This window comes from Trichomycterus rosablanca, chromosome 7 (assembly GCF_030014385.1).
Source record: "Trichomycterus rosablanca isolate fTriRos1 chromosome 7, fTriRos1.hap1, whole genome shotgun sequence".
In the NCBI taxonomy this organism is placed as follows: Eukaryota; Metazoa; Chordata; class Actinopteri; order Siluriformes; family Trichomycteridae; genus Trichomycterus; species Trichomycterus rosablanca.
The window spans coordinates 37,349,278-37,370,088 of NC_085994.1; the positions used below are offsets into that span (position 1 = coordinate 37,349,278).

At 40.1% G+C, this 20,811-nt stretch overlaps 1 protein-coding gene across 1 annotated transcript in view; it reads left to right on the forward strand.

Moving 5' to 3' along the window:
• The window catches only part of slc23a2 (solute carrier family 23 member 2), a 28,745-nt gene extending 14,953 nt beyond the window's left edge, over nt 1–13,792 (forward strand). The window contains exons 4-15 of the mRNA XM_062999372.1: nt 1,011–1,127; nt 2,716–2,873; nt 6,575–6,663; nt 6,749–6,816; nt 7,514–7,695; nt 8,382–8,502; nt 9,691–9,847; nt 9,974–10,121; nt 10,431–10,536; nt 10,627–10,894; nt 11,819–11,914; nt 13,234–13,792. Coding sequence (XP_062855442.1) covers nt 1,011–1,127; nt 2,716–2,873; nt 6,575–6,663; nt 6,749–6,816; nt 7,514–7,695; nt 8,382–8,502; nt 9,691–9,847; nt 9,974–10,121; nt 10,431–10,536; nt 10,627–10,894; nt 11,819–11,914; nt 13,234–13,487 — 1,764 coding nt within the window. The 3' untranslated portion in view covers nt 13,488–13,792. The remainder of the gene's footprint in view (nt 1–1,010; nt 1,128–2,715; nt 2,874–6,574; nt 6,664–6,748; nt 6,817–7,513; nt 7,696–8,381; nt 8,503–9,690; nt 9,848–9,973; nt 10,122–10,430; nt 10,537–10,626; nt 10,895–11,818; nt 11,915–13,233) is intronic.
• The last annotated feature ends 7,019 nt before the right edge of the window (nt 13,793–20,811 follow it).

Consider the following 20,811-nt stretch of genomic DNA (forward strand, 5'->3'; position numbering starts at 1 on the left):
TCAAGAGTCTGAGACCAGGTTAAAAGGCTTTCAACAGTGTTTTAGAGTACGTCTGTGGGGATTAGTGCCCAAGGTATTTTTTAAATGCATTTTTCTCCCAATTTAGCATAGCCAATCTGCTGCTGTGGACCCCAAAGAGGGTGTGTATTTGCCTGACGCACATCCCACCAATCCCTTCTTATTCACTTATACTTGGTGGAGTTGCACGTGAGGTTGGCTTTACGTACGGAGAGCCACGCCCCGATCTCTGTGCTCCCCCACTTTCTGTACTGGCACCCTCGGCAACAAAGGTCCTTACAGGTCGTTACTCTAGTCCGGTCTTTCCCACCCAGCAGACTGGAGGCCAATTTTGTCAGGGATTGGTGGGATGTGTGTCAGACGAATATACACCCTCCTTGGGGTCCCCAGCATCGCATCGGCTACGCTAAATTAGGAGAAAAAGGGGAAATATGCATTAAAAATGACCTTTTGACTGAATGGGCACAAATCCCCACAGACATACTCATGTTGAAAGACTTTTAACCTGGTCTCAGACTCTGTGGTAGCGGATTATCCTGCTGCACCACCTGGGCGCCCATTCAGTCAAAAGGTCATTTTAAAAGTCAGTCACTGATTTTGGATGAGAAAGCTTGGCTGACGGTTTACATTCCAATGCATCCCAAAAGTGTTCAGTGAGGCTGAGGTCAGGGCTCAATTTATTTTATATACTTGAATATCCTATATTTTTAACACTTTTTGGCAGTGGGTGTGGCTAAAACACATAAACTCAATAATTAAATAAAAGTGATTTAGTTTTAAGTGATTTCAGGTGTGTTTCTTTGTATTTGATGTTCTGGGGATCATAAGCAGTGGTACTTTTCTCGTTTACTGTTGTTTATTGCTGGATTGTGCATGTGTGCTAACTGCACTGATCTATTCCTGACACTGTGCTTTAAAAAGTGTAAAAAAAAAAAGCAGTTACCATGGTAACCTCAACATCTCAATATGTTTGTTCTCTCCTTTCTGCCCAGAGTTCATTATCGGAAACAGTGGACAGTACAGAGAGCACCGACGCTCGCAAACATGACATGATCTACACCATAGAAGATACTCCGCCTTGGTATCTGTGTATCTTCCTGGGTTTACAGGTAAGCACAGGTAGTAACTTAACACCACAATGTCAGACTCGGACACCTACGTTACACGCTGGCGGACATGCAGCTAACGTACCGGAACTCTATTGTAACACGCTCGAACAGGCTCATGACTTGCTCGGGTGTGTAGATGTTACACTAATCTGTTCCATGTAACACCCTGGTTTTATTGTAAAAGCATTCTGAACTTTTTCTCCACTACAAAATATCTAATCTAGAATACTTAATAGTTTGGCTCCTAGAAATACAGTACAAATATTAGGATTTGTCTCTGGTTCCCTAACTAGCACCATGTCGTTACACTAAACAGAAACAAAAAAGTGCATTTACAAACACATTTATGCTGCACAGGAAATCTTGTGAATTAACACCATAGATAGGCTATAAAAAGCTTCAATAACAAGCACATTGATCGCACTATATGGCCAAAAGTTTATGTAACAAGTAGGTGTGGCTAGGTTTTATTATTAGGGTTTGCCACAGCAGATCATTCTGGACTACATACCTGGTTTGGCACAACCCTCTTTATTTTATCTCGGCACTGAGAGCTCACTGTCAAGAGAGCCCAAATCAAGGGCACTTCCCAATGGCTAGACTGTTTGGCAAGCAGACGCCCAACCGACCAATTTCAGGAAGGTCGTTTCATGTGCACAAAGTGATTAACGCAGAACACATCCATAAAAACGTTCTTTGAGTTTAGTGTGGAGAAACTCCAGTGACCTGAACAGAGCCATGACCTCAACACTAATGAACACAGTTGTAATTAGTTGGAATGTTGAAGCTGGTTCTCATCAGTACCTGACCTCTTTAATCTGCATTTCGTGATGATAATCCCTCCTTTGGGGCGGCACTGTGGCTCGGTGGGTAGCACTGTTGCCTCACAGCAAGAAGGACCTGGGTTTGATTCCCAGATGGCGCGGTCCGGGTCCCTTCTGTGTGACGTTTGCGTGTTCTCCCCGTGTCTGTGTGGGTTTCCTCCGGCAGCTCTGGTTTCCTCCCACAGTCCAAAGACGAGCAAGTGAGGTGAATTGGAGATACGAAATTGTCCATGACTGTGTTCAACATTTAACTTGAACTGATGAATCGTAAAAATAACCAGCAACTACCTGTACTGTCATGAATGTAACCAAATTGTGTAAAACACGACGTTAAAATCCTTACAAATAATAAATAATCCCCCCTTCAACTACCCCAAAAATGATTGAAAAGAGGTTTAAAAAAAAAAGCTCCTTGTCAAGGAACTATAATATTTTAACATCCCACGATGAAATGATCCAGAACATAACCGACATGATACAGACAGCTAACAGTATGTATTTATTTACTTGTTTAATGTTTCCAGTGGTCATGGAGAAAGCCGAGGATACTGAGAAATATTTACCTGATGAGCCACTTAGTCTGTAAATAGTACTTTTGTTTCAGTATTCTAATTACAGTGGCTGGTTATAGTAAGGACATGTTGTGTTTACTCTGTCATTTAACGAGCTGTAGTGAAGTCTGGTGCACTCACTGACACACACACACACACACACACACACACACACACTCTTGTTTTGAACCGTTTCTGTTTTTGGGTTTACAGCACTATCTCACATGCTTCAGCGGGACGATCGCTGTGCCGTTCTTACTGGCTGAGGCCATGTGTGTGGGCTTCGACCAGTGGGCTACTAGTCAGCTGATTGGCACCATCTTCTTCTGTGTGGGCATCACCACGCTGCTGCAGACTACTGTCGGCTGTCGGTAAGTATCGTGCATGTGTGTCTCATGTTTGAAGAATACAAACGTGTCAGTAACAATGGACGAGCTTCTGATAAACAAGTGATTCTTAAACCCTAGTGTGGGGTCATCCAGGGGTACAGGGTTTTTTAATGGAGGGGGTTGAGGGTACAGTTTACTGTACAGGTTTTTCTTTTCTTTTCTTTTCTTTTCTTTTCTTTTCTTTAATGGCCCAAAATATAATGACATAAAAAAAACCCAGAAACTTGATACCTATTTTGCCATTAAATTACACATGTGTTAAACATGGAATTAAAACCCAAATACATACATACATTTTCTTTCTTTCTTTCTTTCTTTCTTTCTTTCTTTCTTTCTTTCTTTCTTTCTTTCTTTCTTTCTTTCTTTCTTTCTTTCTTTCTGTCTGTCTGTCTGTCGTCTGTCTGTCTGTCTGTCTGTCTGTTTCTTTTTGTCTGTCCGTCTGTCTGTTTCTGTCTTTCTGATGGTCTGTCTGTTTTTGTTTGTCTGTTTTCTTTCTGTCGTTCTGTCTTTCTGTGTGTCTGTCTGTTTCGGTCTGTCTGTCTGTTTCTGTCTGTCTGTCTGTTTATTTCTGTCTGTCTTGTCGGTCTGTCTATTTTTCTGTCTGTCTGTCTGTCTGTCTGTCTGTCTTTCTTTTTTTCTTTTTTCTTTCTTTCTTTCTTTCTTTCTTTCTTTCTTTCTTTCTTTCTTTCTTTCTTTCTTTCTTTCTTTCTTTCTTTCTTTCTTTCTCTCTCTCTCAGTACCTCTCTCATGATCTTAGTATAACTTTAACCATCTCATTTGCACAGCTTTTTTTGGGGTATAAGCACACACTATGTAAGACTGAATCACTTCTCCTGCTTTAACACCTGTACTGCGTGTTTTTAGTTCATGCTCCACTACACACTGGCCTAAATCTTTCACTTTTTTTCATCAGTCTTGTAGTTTTTTTTTTATCTCTGTGATAAAAATGTGGTTGGTTTTGGCTGCATTAATCTTTTTCCATGACACTGAGCTGAAGCCGGTCTGCTCTTCATGCTGTGTTTAAACAACCCTCGCTTTGTCTCTATGACATTGAACCAGCACCCATCCACGGTCAACATTATTTCATTCCAGCTGAGCAGAATTGCAACAGGGGCAGAAAAAAGACAAAGTCCTGGTGTCAGGGAGTGTTTCAGCTGAGCAGTGTGTGTTGAAATTAGCTCTGATCAAGTTTATCTGTAGAAGGACTTACTAGCTGAATTTCATAATCAGATCGGTATGCTTGAGCCTCTTATAAACACTGCCTTCTACACCAAAACGTTAGACGTTAGAAATTCCTTCCTTTCAGTACCAGTCTAATACCAACATTTCACTGGTACTGGTATCAACAGTCAGCATTTTATTATAGTACCAACTTGATTCAGGCCATTCCTCAGTTAGATTATATGTGTTTAGGAACATCTTTGGAGTTGTAAACCCTTGGTTCAGGTTGTCATATATTTAATATTTACCCCACTTGGCTGTTAAAAAGCACGTTTTGGGTGTCTGACACCTGTGTGGGTTTAGTGCCTGTCATAGTGCTCATCAGAACACTGAACCCAATAATCTGAACGGCACGCGTGAGCTGCATTAACGTCACACGTGCAGTCCAAACCTGTGATCTCCGGGTGACTCAGGGTACTGAAAACAGGAAATCAGAGAACGCTGGGTAAAAGTACAATGACATCAGGCAGAGCCGGAGAGAGATGGTAGATAGCTGCAGTCATCATGGTTTGATGATTCATTCCTCCCAGTGATGTGAGTGCACAGAGCAGGCGCTTCTGAACTGTGTGCACAGCTGGGTGACCAGCAGCAAAGTCCACTATGATCACCCGATTATTGCTGTTTGTGAAAGAGGGTTTTCACCCCTTATTATTAACACACACTTCTGTAAATAAACTGGGAGTAAAACATACTTCAGTGGATTTAAAATGTGCGATTCAGGAATTAAATATTAAATCCAGTTAAATGAAGTAATACTGCTTTTGGACATGCTTATCTGGGCCAGGTTTTGTTAGCATTTTGTCTGCTGTCTCATGTAAACACTTTTGAGACAGTTCTCATGATTTCAATAATAAATTGTCACTATTACGGAAAAACAACTCTTAAAATGACTCAAACGTAATGACAGCTTGATTATAAGAAAACTGGAATTAATAAATACAAATCCCTGACTGTGTGTGACTTCAGTGGATGGCTACATCGAATTAGATTTCCTCCTTCCATTTTGTCTGACTGTGCTTGAGGTGATATAAAAACAGGGAATTTTCCCAAATGACCAAATAACACATAAAAATATTGACCCATTACTTAATTGACTTAGTAATTAGACTCAACAAAAAAAGCTATGAAACAGCTTGGCATGCGTGTATATCCTCACATTTGTACAGACCTGGAGTGTATAATCTGACCAGAGAACATGTTTTTACTTTCTAATAGCTCTAAGTGTTATGAAATGATGATTTTTTCCACAAATATTTCCATTGGTCCACATTGACATGGGACCATTATTATCTTTTCTAGTGCATGTGGTGACATCTAGCGGTTAGTACTGATACTGCAGGGCAAATCCATGTAGACCTAGAGAAACTAAATGTCTAGTTTTTCCATCATTAAACTCATAATTAAAAGTAATTGTGCACTTTAATATCTCAGTTGTTTATGTAAATATTTCGGGAAAAGAATAAACCCTGAGCAGAGGTGTTAGGTTTTTGGTTTTATTTTATATACTGTCATTGATGTGCAGTGAACTGAAAAGCATTTACATTTAATCATTTCATATTTTGATGAATTTAATTTATACTTTCCCTTTAATTGAAACATAGCTTTTAATTTACTTAAATTTGACTTTTTATGTTTTAAATTAGACTTTTAACATGTTCTTCCTTCCTATTCAGCTGCCCCTTATTTAGGGGGTCGCCACAGCGGATCATTTTGGTCCGCATGCCTGATTTAACTAATCGTGTTTGTGTAGATCTTTAGCCGAATATCTGCAGATTTCTGGTGGGCTAGCATAATAAACTGCTTCACCACCTGAGCTATTATTATTTTTACTATTATCAATAACAGGGTGGCACGGTGGCTAAGTGGGTAGCACTGTCGCCTCACAGCAAGAAGGTCCTGGGTTCGATCCCCAGGTGGGGCGGTCCGGGGTCCTTTCTGTGTGGAGTTTGCATGTTCTCCCCATGTCCACGTGGGTTTCCTCCGGGTGCTCCGGTTTATCCCACAGTCCAAAGACATGCAAGTGAGGTGAATTGGCGATACTAAATTGTCCATGAGTGTGTTTGATATAACCTTGTGAACTGATGAATCTTGTGTAATGAGTAACTACGGTTCCTGTCATGAATGTAACCAAAGTGTAAAACATGACGTTAAAATCCTAATAAACAAACAAACAATTATCAATAACAATTTAACACCGCTGGAAGTTACTTTGGATATACGTATTTACCAAATACATGATGTAAACACAGAACGGCTAATATTAAAGACTAACTGATCTGAGGGAATCTTTTAAAATTCTTCTTCATATCTCTGTCGGATGCATGCTGATGTTCTTGCAGTGTCTGATTAATAAGCTCATAAATATTAATTTAGCACTTGTTGGATGCTGAGGGTAGCTTTAGGGAAATATTTGATCACATCTTGAATATACCAGTATTAACATGTGACCTCTGTGTTTCCAGACTTCCGTTGTTCCAGGCCAGCGCTTTTGCATTCCTCGCTCCATCCAAGGCCATCCTGTCCTTAGATAAATGGAAGTGTAATGAAACAGGTAAGTTTTTTCATCATCATACACGCAGTCTTTGTGATTCATCAGTCTGTATGTGGGGTTTATTTTTGGCTTATTTCTTTTTTAGTTGTTCCTTTGGTGAACAGCACTGAACTCCTGCACACAGAGCACATCTGGTACCCCAGGATCAGAGAGGTACGAGCACTCAGCATATAACTATTATATAAAAGCAACAGAGTTTATCAAACACTAGTGGTAGTGCACTCATTTGACCTAGTTTACAATTTATCATGTTGTTGGTACACAACCAGACTTTGTTCCTGTCAATATGGGGGTGGGTGACCCTTGGGTTCTTTCTTATCTCCCTGACCAAGGGCAGTCTTGCATGGATGCCCAGTTTAACCAGTTCTAAAAAGATTCATGATTGTGCTAAGCTTTTTGCCCAGGCAAAGATGAGGGACTAGACAGATGTTTTTGCTGCTGTTTCGTGGCCCCTGGGATGTGAGTCCTGAGTATACATTAAACATAGATGCTATGTATGTTAAGTTAGTAACGAAGTAGGGGTTTTGCCTTTTGTAGGAAATGGCTATAGGGGGAAACATTTTTCTTTCAAAGGTCAGTCATTATACAACATAGCCAAACATATTTTAACTTTTTAACCATATTTGGATCTTGGTAAGAAACAGCAGCTTTCAATGAAAATAAATCAATTACTGAGATCATGTGAGTGTCTGTAATCAGTAATTTGTCAAGCCTTAGCCAGTCTTCTGTATCTATCCTCTTAGCATTTTCCTAGCTTACTCTGCATTACAGTCTTAAAATAGGTTCAGTTTCTCTTTTCTGTCTGTGACCCACATGCTAACACTCTTCTTCCCCTGCTCTATGTCTGTAGATTCAAGGGGCGATTATAGTGTCCTCTCTGGTAGAGGTGTGTATAGGAGCATTGGGTCTCCCAGGCATTTTGCTGAAGTACATTGGGCCCCTCACCATCACACCTACCGTGGCCCTGATTGGCCTCTCCGGCTTCCAGGCAGCAGGGGAGAGAGCGGGCAAGCACTGGGGCATTGCCATGCTGTAAGTATCGGGTTTAAATCAACACATATACGCACACACACTAAAACGGTACATTATATTTTATTTTCAGTTTTGGTAAACTGTTGTAGATGTGGCAAAAATATTACAATATTTGTGATGCCTGTTGATGTTATTTGATTGAAACCTTACAGGATTTTTACTCAGGTAGGAGGTATAAAACACTGAATAAACCAGATACTTTTGCCATTTCTAGCACCTAAATCTAGATTCAGGGTTTTTTGTACTCTAGTCATTTCCAACTCCCCTTTGCAGACCCCCACTCTGCTTGAGCTGCCCCTTTTCCGACACGTGTGAGATTGCTGACCGCTTCATTTCACCTGTCAGAGATGGGGCCTTACAAAGAGCCGTATAGAGTATGGAAAGTAATGCACTGCTATCTGAGTTAACCATCCCTCATGCAGGCACCCCAAAGAGAAATAATTCGACCCACCCTGCTTCAGGCACAGCCAATTATGCCTGAGTGGATGCCCGATTAGTTCGATAGTACAGTTGAGATTTGAGACAGCTTGAGCTCTGAGTGGTAGCTGAGCACGTTTGACCACTGCGTCACAAGATCACCCTAACAGACTCATAAATTGCACTGGATGTATGAATAAAGAAACAAAATAAGTCAAGCTGTATACTTTGTGTTTATTATAACGTTTGTATATGTTCTTCCCCTGCAGGACAATATTTCTGGTGCTGCTCTTCTCTCAGTACGCTCGTAATGTACAGCTGCCGCTTCCCATCTACAAAGCCAAAAAAGGATGGACCTCATACCGCCTTCAGCTCTTCAAGATGTTTCCTGTTAGTCCTCCACACACACATACACACACACACACACACAACCCTGTTTTACAACACTGAACCCATTGAAAGCTTATAAGGATTAAGGTGACTAGAAGTCCTCATTTTCTCATCCAGGACCTTTTTTAAAGTCTGAAATATTGCTTCTGGAAATATATTTCTCTAATTACCTTAAATTGCAACAGTAATCATGCTGCTAGCCTGTTTATTTATTTCTTATGTTTTGAGCTTCTGTAGTTTATTGTGCAGCGCTCAAACACAGAGGTGTTTCTGTAAAAAAGCACCAAGCAGAGATGCTTCATGATTAAAAAAATAGAAGCTGGTGATTAGTAGAAAAGTAAACTGTTTTTTTTTTATATTATGAAAAATAAATGGCTAGTTGTACAGCTTACAAAAGATCCTTTATTTCCATTTCACCAACTATTTTAATCAAAAGTCTTGGTCTCAAATACTTGAAGATTTACACCAGAACAGGAGGCAAAACTTTTGCACATTCCATGTGCTTTCTTTAATTTTTTAAACAAATATGAAGTAACTGTGCATTATCATTTAAATAAACTTTTTTCTAACCTTATTTGACCAGGGCTGCCCAGGTTTTTATTATACGATTAGAAATGTTGTAATATTCATAAATCATTAGTGTGAATGACTATGAAGTGTTAACTCCAAATCCCCAAAACAGTCCTCAACTGGAGTGCCCTCCCTGAGTGAGCTTCCTGTCATCGTCCATGTCTCTTTAGAGGATTAAGGACATCATTACCAGTCTGGTGATGACAGATGGCAGACGCTGGTGCACTTGAGTGCTTGGCATCAGAGTAGGTCACACCTGTGCTCGTCTTTATAATGAATTTATCATGACAGGCTGTGTGAGGCTGTGGGATCTGTGGGAGTGGTAAGATTCAGTCAGGCTGTAAACAGAGCACAGTGTCGCTGTTTAAGAAAAAGAACAACAATGAGGACTTTGATATTCGTCATCCTATTCATTCACAGTACATAATGTATGGTGGGCCAAAAAATTACAGAATACAAATAAAGAGCAACACAACAACCTAATGTACATTGAATGGGTATATTCAGGGTTTACTGAACCAGGGATTTGGGGTAAGGTCAGAGTGAGTGGGTCCCTCATATCCTGGTAATTAACAAGCATTCATTTTAATAATGAAGCCTCTTCTATCCTCTCTGTAGATCATTATGGCGATTCTAGTCTCATGGCTGCTGTGTTTCATCTTCACGGTGACGGACGTGTTTCCTCCAGAGAAAGATCAGTATGGCTACTATGCTCGGACAGATGCCAGGCAGGGCATCTTGGCAGCCGCACCCTGGTTTAAAGTACCCTACCCCTGTGAGTCCTTCAGTGATTTCAGTGCATTTAGAAATCTGTGATCTGTTTTATTTAAAGTGTATTGTTATATCTTCCTAAAATGTAAGATGTTATCTCAGCTAAATCAGCTCATCTGTTTCATTGCAGTTCAGTGGGGGTTGCCGACGGTCACTACAGCAGGCGTCATTGGCATGATGAGTGCTGTGGTTGCCAGTATTATTGAATCTATTGGTGATTATTACGCATGTGCACGGCTGTCCTATGCTCCACCTCCTCCTGTACACGCTATTAACAGGTACAACAAACACACACAAGCGTTTATTACATCCGCATCCACAAATGCAGTGTTTACTACACACCCTGTAGCAGGACTTTAATTAAAAGTCAATTCAGACTGAGTGCAATGCAAGCAATTAAGGGTTTAGGACTTTGCTCAGGAGTCCAACAGTGGCAGCTTGGTGATGATGGGGCCTGAACGAGCAACCTTTTACCTTCTACCAACTTAACATTTTACTGTTATTTTCTCTAAATAAATAGTGTTTAATGGACGAGTCCTGCACTCTGTAGTGACGTTGATTTTTACCTGGATCTCTGTCTCTTTCAGGGGGATTTTGATTGAAGGTCTGTCCTGCGTTTTGGACGGTGTGTTCGGCACTGGAAACGGCTCCACATCTTCCAGCCCAAACATTGGTGTGCTGGGCATCACTAAGGCATGTCACCAGGGCATCTTGCTTTTTTAATCATGATGAATAGTTATACTGGTTGCTTATTGGATGATTGATGTGTCGTTTTTGGTGCAGGTGGGCAGTAGGCGGGTGATTCAGTACGGCGCGGCGTTCATGCTGCTGTTAGGAACCGTGGGGAAGTTCAGTGCGCTCTTCGCATCTCTTCCTGACCCGGTGCTGGGTGCTTTGTTCTGCACCCTGTTTGGCATGATTACAGCTGTGGGATTATCCAACCTCCAGTTCATCGACCTCAACTCCTCACGCAACCTCTTCGTTCTGGGCTTTTCCATCTTCTTTGGCCTTGTCCTGCCCAGCTACCTCAAGGGAAACCCTCTCGTCACTGGTGGGTACACACACAAATACATACACACTTGGTCAGATCAATTTTTTTCCACTCAGAATGCAAGTTTACTGTTGTTGTTTTTTCTGTACATACCTATCATGCTTTTTTACACATCAGAAGAGAATCTGTGCACCATCTGCGCACCATCTGCGCAAAGATTAAGAAAACAGCCTAGATTCTTCCAGTTAGGTAGCAAATAATCAAACTGTTGTTGATATTCTGTACTAATGCTGTGCTAGCACTGTTAATGGTGAAGTATAAATTCAGTTTTGTGTAACAAGTAACACTTGTGTCGCTAATTCTCTAAAACCTTTTTGTTTTGTAAAAGTAATCATTCAAGGCTGGGATCTTTTTTTCTTTTTCTTAGCTACTCATGTATTTTTAGGGGTCACCACAGCGGATCATTCTAGTCTGTATACCTGATTTGGCACAGTTTTTATACCAAATGCCCTTCCTGACACAGCCCTCCTGATTTCATCCAGGCACCTCCCAGTGGCAAGGCTGTTCAGCCAGTCATGTCACACTGTAAACACTGACCGGCCAGCAGCACCATAGAGATTCAAACCCCCAGGTCTTGGGATTGTGGGCTGGCGTGTTTTAGTGCTGCGCCACTTGGAACATATTTAATGAAACTGTGTTTAAAATGTGTCAGGGTGCAAATTGTCATACAAGCCAAGCTGCATTTTATTTTGAACCTGAATTGATACTTTCTTGACCAACATCCATGCCCAGCCATACAAATGCTTTTTTATTAAATGGAAACAAATTCCCACATACATACATAAGTTTTGTGAGAAGTTTACTAGTGTATTTTACTGGAGTTGCTGCTTGTTGGATGTTGAATGCCTTGTGTTGGCATTCTGCTGTCATTTGCTCATCCTGTTCTAAGGCCAACGCTTTTTTTTGTCTTTTGTTCCGCTGCAGGAATCGTTGAGATTGACCAGGTGTTGAATGTTCTGCTGACCACAGCCATGTTTGTAGGAGGTTCTGTGGCCTTTATTTTGGACAACACTATACCCGGTAAGTTCACTCAGCGAGAGATTTATCTTCACACCGTAATTTCTATAATTTTTGCAATGGGTTTTGTAACAGTAACAGTTTTTGTTTGTGCAATTTAGGGCTGCAATACTTTTACATTTTCATTTACATTTTCAGCATTTAGCAGACGCTTTTATCCAAAGCGACTTACACAATGAGCAATTGAGGGTTAAGGACCTTGCTCAGGGACCCAACAGTGGCAACTTGGTGGTGGCGGGGCTTGAACCGGCAACTCTCTGTTTACTAGTCCAGTACCTTAACCACTGAGCTATCACTGGCCCCAATACTGAACTTTGATTGTGAATGATTCACCACCCAAACAATATGTGTTCAATTTCAATTGATAGCTGGGCTGGAGGGGGTTAACAAAAAAAGCAGAGCAACCTATGGGCAAAGTAATTGTATACCCACAAAGTTTAGCTAATAAAAAGTGGTCAAACAGTTTACACACCACCACTGAGATCCTGGTTTGAATCTCAGCAGTGCTATCAACCGCTTGTTTGTCTTAACAGATATGATTGGCTGAAGAGGGGTGGGCGAAGCATATTCCTGTGTTGCGCTCAGTGTTTCCAAGTGATTAAAAACCACTGCAACCTTGACCTGGATAAAGTATTTGAAAATGATGAACAAATAAAGCGATTATTAAAGTGGCCTGTGTGTGTCAGGTGTTTCAGGCACACTACATAAAATACATTTCAGTCTTCTAACTTTGTGGCAGCAGTTTGGGGTAGACCCCTTTTTGTTCGAGCAGGACTGTGTGTGTCTATTCAAACTAAGGACTACTATGGGTGTCAGAGCCCTGTCCTCAATCCCACTGAACACATTTAGGCTAAAACTGAATATGGACTGAAAGCCAGTCCTTCTTTTTCTATATCAGTGCCTGACCTTACTAAAAACATAAATAAATAAATAAATAATTAAAAATAAAGGACAGATTGAGCTGTTTCTACAGTATTAATGTATGTGGCAGCTCGGTGCGTAGCACTGTTGCCTCACAGCAAGACAACCCTGGGTTTGATTCCCTGGTGGAGCGGTCTGGGTCCTTTCTGTGTGGCGTTTGCATGTTCTCCCCGTGTCTGTGTGGGTCTCCTCCGGGAGCTCCGGTTTCCTCCCACAGTCCAAAGACGTGCAAGTGAGGTGAATTGGAGATACGAAATTGTCCATGACTGTGTTTGACATTAAACTTGTGAACTGATGAATCTTGTGTAACCAGTAACAACCGTTTCTGTCATGAATGCAACCAAGGTGTGTAAATCATGATGTTAAAAAATCCTAATAAATAATTATGTCTGTGTGTGTAGGCACTTTGGAGGAGCGAGGAATCCGGAAGCTTAAGCGCGGCACCGGTTCCAGCTCCTCAGAGCTGAAAGGGATGCGATCCTACGACCTCCCATTTGGCATGGACTTTCTGCGGCGACACCGCATTTTCCAGTACCTGCCGATCAGCCCTACGTTCACTGGCTACCCGTGGAACACGCTGGGTGAGGTCTGTCAGGGGAGCAGCCGAGAGGAGGGCGAAGCTTCGAAGACAGAGACTGGAGATACTAGGGTGTAGTGCTGGTAGAGCTTGAACCTTGATCTTAATACTTTGTGTTTTCCCTGGTCTACATTAGAGCAGGCAAAGCATGAACCTGATGAGCGAGGACTGAGATTAGCAACCACTGAGTTTGTTTCAGTGCAGCGCTGCTTTTAGGTGAATTAGAGAGACTCCTCATGGGGTTATAGAATGCACACACACACACACACACACACTTTCTCTTTTGTGCTTTATCCAGCAGCTGTAACATACAAACCTGTTGTCTGGATGACGGGACACTACAGTGTTTCAGGATGGCGGTTATAAAAACATTCCACCGGTGAGCAGCGTGTCAGATGTTCATTATTAAAACGGGTCGCTTGGGCAGACAGACACTGAGAGATGGAAATTGAAAAGCCGAATAAAAACGCTACACAAATATAGACGAATGATTTATTATTCCTTAGCAAACCTGCACTGTGCAATGCATTATGGGAGCTGTAGGTCATGACTTTGCCTCATTATGCTTCACATGACTATGCAGGATTTGAGGTTCAACCCTAAACTTCAGTTACTGTTAGCGAAAGTTTGGTTGTTCTTATTGGTCTAGGCTGTTGTTCTCTCTCTATAGATGTTGGCATGCCAGTAGTTTGATTGGTGACTTGTATCAGCTAAAGGCATGTTTAGTTTTCTGCTGCACTAATGCAAGAATTGTAGGTAATGCACAAGCTTGTTAACACCAGATCCTCCTTCTGCCTGTCCCATGCAGCAGTGCTCACATATGGCCAAAAGTATTTGGACACCTGACCATGAGCTTACTGGACATCCTATTTCAAAACAAATCCTATTAAAATAAAGTGACCTTTATGTGATCTTTTCAGCTGTAACAACAACCAGTCTTCTGAGTAGGCTTTAGGCTTGTCACAAGGCTTTAAACCTTCTGTATCTGTGGGAATTTGTGCCCATTCAGTCAAAAGAGCATTTGCATTGCTCAAGAAGCCTCAGTTGATGTTCGAGTTCATTCTAAAGCTGTTCAGTGGGGCTGAGGTCAGGGCTCTGTACAGACTTTTCTTAATGTCTTTATAGAGCTTGCTTTATGTGTCATGCTGAAACAGGAAAGGGACTTCCCTAAAGGGGGGGGGGGGGGGGGGGGGTGCTGGAGCCTATCCCAGCTTTTTAATGGGCACAAGGCACACAGTAACACCCTGGACGGGGTGCCAGTCCATCGCGGGGCAGACACACACACACACACACACACACACACACACACATACACACCCATACAAGCAATTTAACATGATTTAAAAATAAATCTTTTTGGCTTTGCAGAATAACTTGCAGGTGCAGGAGCTTCTTTGTTTTACTGATGCAATATTTTTTTTTTCTAAACCCAAGACAATGACAGACTGCAGCTTTAATAGCTGAGAGACGGTTTACCAGATCTAACAGCTTCAGCGTTTCCACTGTTCGGCTTTGCTTTGCACAGCTGGTCACTTTAAAAAGCCTGTTTGCTCTAGCACACCATACGTACACACACAAGTGGCCGTGTTTGAGGGAGGGAAGGTCGGGCAGGGTGACTTCCAACTGCTGCTGCTGTGAGATGTGATCTCCGGGTCTAGTCCGGGCGCCTGCGTGAGTGGGGTGTAGGGGGAGACAAGGAGCTTACCCAACACGGTTCTGTGTGGGAACCTAACACTGGCAGGTGATAAGAAGCGGCCGCAGATTGGACACGTGTCACAGGTGGCGTGTGGTGATCCGAGTCGCTTGATCAGATCATGGGGTTGTGCAAGCAGCAGAAGATTCTCAATCGGGAATTGGAAATGACTAAATTGGGAGATAAGGGGGGCATTCAGATAATTTTATTTCTTTTTATGTTCAGGAACCTAATTAATGGACCTATTAATGGACCTAACTGATCTTTTTATCCTATTACATGTTAATCGCTAATGCAAATTGTTGCTGTCTTTACATTCTTTTTTTTTTTATTAATAGTAAACGCTATTTTAACTTTTAAATCAATTGTAGTTTAGACGAGTATTGTGTTGTCAATGTCACATGCACGCACACACACATTGTACACACTGCAGTGCAGTAATGTTAGTAACATATGGCCAGTGCATGGTTTGCAAGGAAACTTGAAAAAAGGGGAACATACTAAAGCATTTTAAAGTAATGGTTTGGCCAAAAAAAATCACATTCAAACATTTTACATTGAATCAATAAATCACAAAAGACTCAATGGCCCTAATATCACAAACAAGTGATAAAAGTTTGTCATATAAGACTGAATACAGTCCAAGCTATTTAATGGCAACTAGATATATGTGGGGCTCAAACCAGTGACCACCTGATTACTAGTCCAGTAGCTTAACCACTGAGCTGCTGCTGCCCATTGAATGAAATAACTGATGTGAAAGAGTTGTGATATTCCCTATTTACAAAGTTAGCTATATGGCATCTGTATACGTCCAGGTTTTTGGTACAGTTCCGGCTCCCATAACTGACAGACATGGAGCAAGATAATACCAAATTCCTCTTTGTATAAAATAATCTTGGTTTTATGACACATTTACCTAAAGTTAAAGTTTTGATTGTCTTTAGATAATGCTGAGTTACACTCATGTTACACATGTATGCATATTAAAAAGATTTTAGTTAAAAAACGAAAATAATTGATCAGGTAAAAAAAAAAAATGTTTTGTGTTCCAAGGCCAGCCCAGCCGTCTTTAAAAAAAATCGTGGACTGTATGATTTCATCAGTGAAGCAGACACACACAGTGTACTGTACAGAGATTCCTTCTATTGTTAACGTGCGGTCTGCTTCACCTGAACAGTTTATGCCTTGATAAATATTCTATTTATTTGTAGTGCACCAATGCGTGACACATGTAAATAACACGTCCTGATCCGTATCTGATGTGTTTTTAGCTATGCAAGCTTACATCCATGATTTGCTGGTTTAATTTCAAATCGTGTACTACGAAACATGCTGCCTGAATATCAGCAGCGCACTACTTTAGCACTGTTTAGTACAGTGATGTTGGGTTTTGGTCACTACTTTGATCTCTGCTTTCATTCAGGAACCAGTTTACCAGCCATAATAAATCTGTTTTTAACCAGTTTAAGTGGACAAATCACAATGAGGTGATGACCAGCTTTGTGTGACAACTTACTTCAGTTCTGCTTGGTCTGATCTTCATTATTCAGAGGTGCCAAATAAATCCACACTGCTGAACATAAATTTGTGATTGAACACCTGAGAAAACTCAATCGACATACTTTAAGATATTAATAAGAGACGTTTTAGAGGAGTGTTGGCATTGACGTCATCTGCAGTTGGATGATTAGTTTTGCTCTTAATTCTGCTCTCACATCAGGATTTTATTTTTGCTTGTCATTTTATAAGATGCAGCTTGATAAAGCACACTTATTTCTAAAGAACCATCACAGCAGTCAGCTCAGCTCATTCAAAACCTAGCGCACAGATCCTAGATGCTTTTCATCATCCCAGAGCTGCTGACAGAGTATTTTACAGCATCGTAAAGTAACGTAACGAGAGTTTGGGTTTGTTATATCAAAGGCATTGACAGAACGATCCAGATCTTAGAAGTCAGATTTCCTCCTTCATTGCCACACCAAAAAAAACAAACCATCTAAAATAATGAAGGCAGGCTGCCTGACTTTCCACCCCCTTAGAGAAAAGCTTTTCTTGGTTGTTTTATTTATTTATTTATTTATTTGTGCGTAATAATTCATGCTATTTCTAAATAGTGCTGCTGAAAGATTCCACCCTGATCCACAAATACAGACATGTGTTTAAGAGTTGGTGCTTCTTCACAGGTCATTCCATATACTGTGTTCATAAAACACTCTTCTTCTTTAATTTAAGGTGATTTCTGCCTTTAAATCTTGGTCTGTTTTCCTGAGTGAATAAGACTGTAATTTAGCAGTTTTAAACATGCAGTTGGCCTGGAAATGCACTTAAGGGTACCATCTGACTTTTAAACTTTTATACCAAACTCTTTTCTCTTTTTTTTTTTCTTAAGCTTTTACAGTACATTTACCCCAGACTTTTTACATGTCAGGTAGTGTGTACACACACTGATTTTGCTGATCTTGCTAAGCATTCTCGGGTCAGCAAGTGCAGAGACTAAGCTCAATTCAACCAGGTGATCAGATGATCGCAAAGCTTTAGTTGTAAAAAGCAAAAGAAAACCTGGATCATTTTAATGTCACAATTCATTACCATCACATGAGCATTGTCACGTATCTTTTTAAAGTTAGTGTAACTCACCATGACAAACTGAATGGATGGCAAATTCGACCTTTTCTTTTAAATGTTAAATAAAAAAAGTCTAAAATAAAAGCAGCAATATTATGAAACTATTGAGATTGAGTTGCACAATAAAAAATGGAATTGCAGATCATAAAGAGGCAGTGGCTGGTTTTAAGGCAAATTTTGTACATCTCATCATTGACAATGGGTGGTGCATTATTGTTCATATTGTGTAAACCAAGTCTTATTTAAACTAAAATTAGTTTAACTTTGCTGTGATGACACGACATATTTGTAATAATAAAATGGAGCTACAGCTCTGCACATGTTGATACAAGACCACGTGACTGCAAAATCAGGATAAGTTGTAGTGTACCAGTGTTAGTGAGTATAAAGGACCATACTTGAAGGGTGAACCTATTGTTTACTACAAGCCTGGGATGAGGTGCTATAGTACTTACATGAACTTTTAATGTCATGGTTGGTTAAACATGTTTTTCTGCTTGGATCAATATAGCTCTATATCAATTACATTTATCACCCTGTTTATACCAATATTGGACATGTTGTTAATCAGAATAGTGTTTCTGTACGTATCAGTGCTGGATTTTCTGTCCATTCTGCACCTGCAGTGCTTACAATGTTCATTTTAATGCTCTCAAATTCTGAATACAACTCAAAAGAGACTTTCTTACTAAGACCTCTCACTTCCTGTGTCTCTCCCTCCTGTTGGTCAGGGTAACACACTATCATATGCATTTACAGTTGAGTGCAAAAGTTTGCATTCCACATCCTGGAAAAAACAAGTCCAATAGAAAAGGCAAAGTAAAGGATCGCCCTTGCTACTGTCCTCTATCGCAGTGGTCCCCAACCTTTTTTGCACCACGGACTGGTTTCATATAAGATATTTTAAATATTTAAAGTAGAATAACTATAGAATGGAAAATCAGTGTGAAGCCTGAGCTTTTTTTCCCCTGCCATGAGGCGCTGCTCCCACCTAGTGGTGATTTGGGACAATAACACTCGAAGAGTATCGAAAATGTAATTGCTCTTGTAGCGATCTCTAATTATTTATTCTTTCTGTGCGGCCCGGTGCTGGTCCGCGGCCCGGTGGTTGGTGCTGCTCTATCGACACAAGTGATAGAGGAATACAGAGAGCCTAGATTGTTTCTCTGTGTGTATTAAACCTCACTGTATACATTTTAATACTTTAAATGATTAATACTGTAAATGATTAAACAACTGTGTATCAAGTTTAGCCACTTCATTTTGCATTGTTGGAAATGACTTCTATTTCTTTTTTTATTCTTCTTTTAAATTTTATGGGTGTTCAAACTTTTCCACTCAATTGTATATTAAGTGTGAACTGTTGTTCTCAAAAATCATAGTAGGTGCATTATACAGTAATAGAACTTTAATTTGGAGGTTAAATCAGGAGGTGATGGGTTTTAGTATTGTAAGAGTCAGATTCACAGATTAAAATCCTTCATTTATTTTGAGGGAGAATCTGAAGGAACTTCTTTTGTCTGTCTTTGATGACGTATCTCTCGGATGTCTTTCTCTTGTCTTTTTTCTTTCATATTTTTTATGTTTTTTTACAAGCAACAATGTTTTTGTAAATAAAAGATCACATAAATATTAGAAATATAAAACCATGCTGCAATGCGCACCGTTTTGTTACAGTTTTATTTAAGTGTAACAAGTGTTTTTGTTTGTTTCTCTTTAAAATGTACTTTTGTTAGCTAGAACTTTTTCATATTGTATTTTTCTAACATTGCTTCTAGTTGATGTCAATAGTTGAACAAATGGAAACAAGTGAAATATTTAAATATAAATATAGAATTATACACTTCTATTGTGTGGAGTACGCTGGATGCTTTACTCCTGGACCAGGCTTTGTGGATACTAACTGTAGCAAAAACTGTTCAATTCTTTGCTCTTGAATGATTTAAAAGTTTTCTTAATCAGTGTGTCTGCTTGATTTATTACATCTCATTGGACATAAAATGCTTTTATCGTATTTAAAAAAGAAATGAAGTATGAGAGAATGAGCTTTACATCACCATGCTCTTAAGGCACTGCTACTCAGGAAAGAATGCTTTGTTATATGGACACTCATCAGCATCCCGTGACTAGTAAATCAATAATTAATTCATTTTTACTAACAGTTCAATTAGTTATAATGCTATAATACTGGGAATGATGGGAATTTATTGCTGAGCAACACATTTACACACACATTCACACTAAGGATTAGATTTAGTGTAGCCAGTTCTTCTGTATGTTTTAAGGAGCAGGAGGGAAATACTCAACTCCTCAGACAGGTCAACACCACTGTGTCACCCTGAAACTATCAACCACTGGGGGACAAAATGGGTTTTTCTTTACACCACACTGGACTTTACAATGTTTAATGGTGAAGTCCTGGCTGGCTTCACCTGACCAGCGTTTTGATATGTTACTGATGGTTTGAGTGCTTGTTTCATGTGAACAGTCAGTTATAAACGCTTCTCTATTGTTTACTAGATTCCCTCATTAATTATTCATACAGTGGAACAAAGGGGCGGTGAAGCTGCTCTCTGATTGGCTGAGCCGGGATTTCCTCATTAATTATTATATATGTCAGAGTAAGGCGTGAACAAAGGGGATGAAGCTGAGTGATGATTGGCTGATTCGGCCTCTGAGAGCATAAACAATGGATCAGAAGTCTTGTCCGTTATGATTCACTTCACTGAATCGATTCATTCAAACAGTCTGAATCATTTGAATCAATGACTTTTCACCAAGGTTAGTACAAAGATAAACTGTGCCTTAATAAAATTAAATGCTAATGAAACAGTAAAATAAATCAATACAGATACATTGTCTAATGATATTTACTTGCACCATTTAGCAGAAATTTTGCAGAAACCTTCTGATTACAAGTCCACCTTAATCATTAAGCTACCACTGCCCTGTTATAGTATCAGTTCATACACTTGGAAACAAGTATTAGGAAAAAGGACTGAAAATTGTGTTTATACATAAACAGTAGAAAACCACAGATTCTTTCAGGAGCTAAAACAGTAAGAGAATATTTTTAAAAAT